At 56.5% G+C, this 1861-nt stretch overlaps 1 protein-coding gene across 1 annotated transcript; it reads right to left on the bottom strand.

The window, feature by feature from the left end:
• Positions 1-299: 299 nt before the first annotated feature.
• GLOTRDRAFT_134718 (uncharacterized protein) lies at positions 300-1618 on the bottom strand (the record flags this gene model as incomplete). Its single annotated transcript, XM_007873649.1, has 5 exons — positions 300-739; positions 796-893; positions 957-1027; positions 1084-1437; positions 1493-1618. 5 exons carry the CDS (start codon positions 1616-1618, stop codon positions 300-302), a joined length of 1089 nt encoding a protein of 362 aa, XP_007871840.1.
• Positions 1619-1861: the final 243 nt, after the last annotated feature.

Genomic DNA, 1861 nt, shown 5'->3' on the forward strand with positions numbered 1-1861 from the left:
CACAGCTAGTCTGTTTCTCTACTGTGAGAAATACTTCAGTCTAGGTTTGGTGTTGGAAGTCTGGCCGTAGACCTCTGGTCACCTGTGTTTGCTCTTTACCCTCATCCTCAGCTAGACTCTGGTAGTCAGCTATTTTGTTTGTTTAGTTATCTGGAGATTGAAACAAAGAGATTTAACCTCTATAAAGCCTATACTCTCCCTCATCGAACACAAGGGAACTGCTCGACCAACGACAAATCCAGCATTCTCTTGGGGAACTTGACGACTGCACCGCTTAGAGATATTTAGGTGGTATTATATCAATCGCAAGTTCTGCTGACAGCGCGCGACTCCTCGAGGGCCTTCCGCACTTCCTGCAGTGCCTGATCATTGACCCTCCGCGCCTCATCCAACTCGCGGTGGAACCGTGTATTTTCCTCCCGCAGGCTTACCACATTTTCACGAGCCACAATTGACTGCTCCCGCAGCTCCGCGATAATCTGGTAGAGGCGTCCGAATTGGTCCGGGGCTATCTCGCTGCGCGGGAACGGAGAGACAAGGGAAAGGTCGGAGCTCGGCGTACGGGAGAGGGGAACGGCCAGGGCCTCTGGACCAAAATTCAGGAGCGAGGCGACCGGACTAGGAGCGACTGAAGGCAGGTATGCCGGACGCGCAGACGAAGGTCCCGGAGTAGGCGCAGGACGCGAGTCGTGGCTCGTGGCCTTCTCCTTACCTTTAGGACCAGGCGGAGGCGAGTCGACTGTTGGGATAATTCAGCATTGTCAGAGCGGCGGAGTTAATTCCTGCGGCACTTACTAGTAACGCTCTCCATCTCCAGTCGTGGTTTCTTTGGACTGCCCCGCGGCCGTCCGACAATGACTGTGCTCCCCTCCTCCACCTCCGCTTCCTCTTCGCTGCTCTCTGCCCGTCAGCCCCGTCCGTCTGCGAAACTGCACCGTGTTTTCTTCTTGGCGCACTCCTGACAGGCCTCAGCCTGCCCCGAGACTGGGACATGGCATCGAAGCTTCCGCTCCGTGCACCCATGACACTAGCGACTATTTAGCTCCGGAGTCGGCAGAAGTCGTCATAAGTATTTCAACATACCGCCTTTCGTGCCTCCTGATACTCCACCTTCGCCGTACCCCGTGGACGACCCCGACCGCGCGGTTTGGGCCGACCTGACTCTTCGGCGACGTGCTCAGTGGAGGGGGAGTCCTCGAGAGTCCGCTTGGAGGCCCCGCGAGTCCTAGCAAGCATCGGAGTGTTCTCGAGAGTCGGAGCAGCAGCCGGAGTTACGGGGAAGGTCAGATCGAACTGGAAAGCATTCAAATTGCTCCCCTCTTCCAGGGAGCGAGCGCGTAACCTGTCCAACACCGCCGAAGGCAGATGGACTTTTGCGAGGAGCACTGCGCTCACTCTGGCGGTGCCCACATCGCTGCTACCGCTCACGAAATGTCCCTGGTACAAGACACCATTAGCCCCCACCATTACTTTCATTTAAGTCCGGTCCTACCATATATAGCTCCGCCTCGACGACGAGGCCTTCCACTGACTCACCGCTGGCGTAGCGAGCCGCCAACCCCTTCAAGACGTTGGTCAGGTCGACAGCAGTGAATGACGGGCTAGTTTGAGAGGACATGGCTGAGGATGATGAGCTCCGAGGGTGGACGGACTCCTCTTTATCTGCAGGTCGCAACGCGGAGACTGAGGACAGTCAGTATCTCAGTCAGGGGGAGGTGATAAGCCTCAGGATCGTCTGACCCCCGAAAACGCGGATTCAGCACATCATACAAGTGCCCCGGAGCTTATTCGACACAGCGCTCGCACGCCTCTAGGCTTCTATGGGCTCTAAAAGACTTTTTCTATTTAGCTCCGGACTTCC

This window comes from Gloeophyllum trabeum, assembly GCF_000344685.1.
Source record: "Gloeophyllum trabeum ATCC 11539 unplaced genomic scaffold GLOTRscaffold_00428, whole genome shotgun sequence".
In the NCBI taxonomy this organism is placed as follows: Eukaryota; Fungi; Basidiomycota; class Agaricomycetes; order Gloeophyllales; family Gloeophyllaceae; genus Gloeophyllum; species Gloeophyllum trabeum.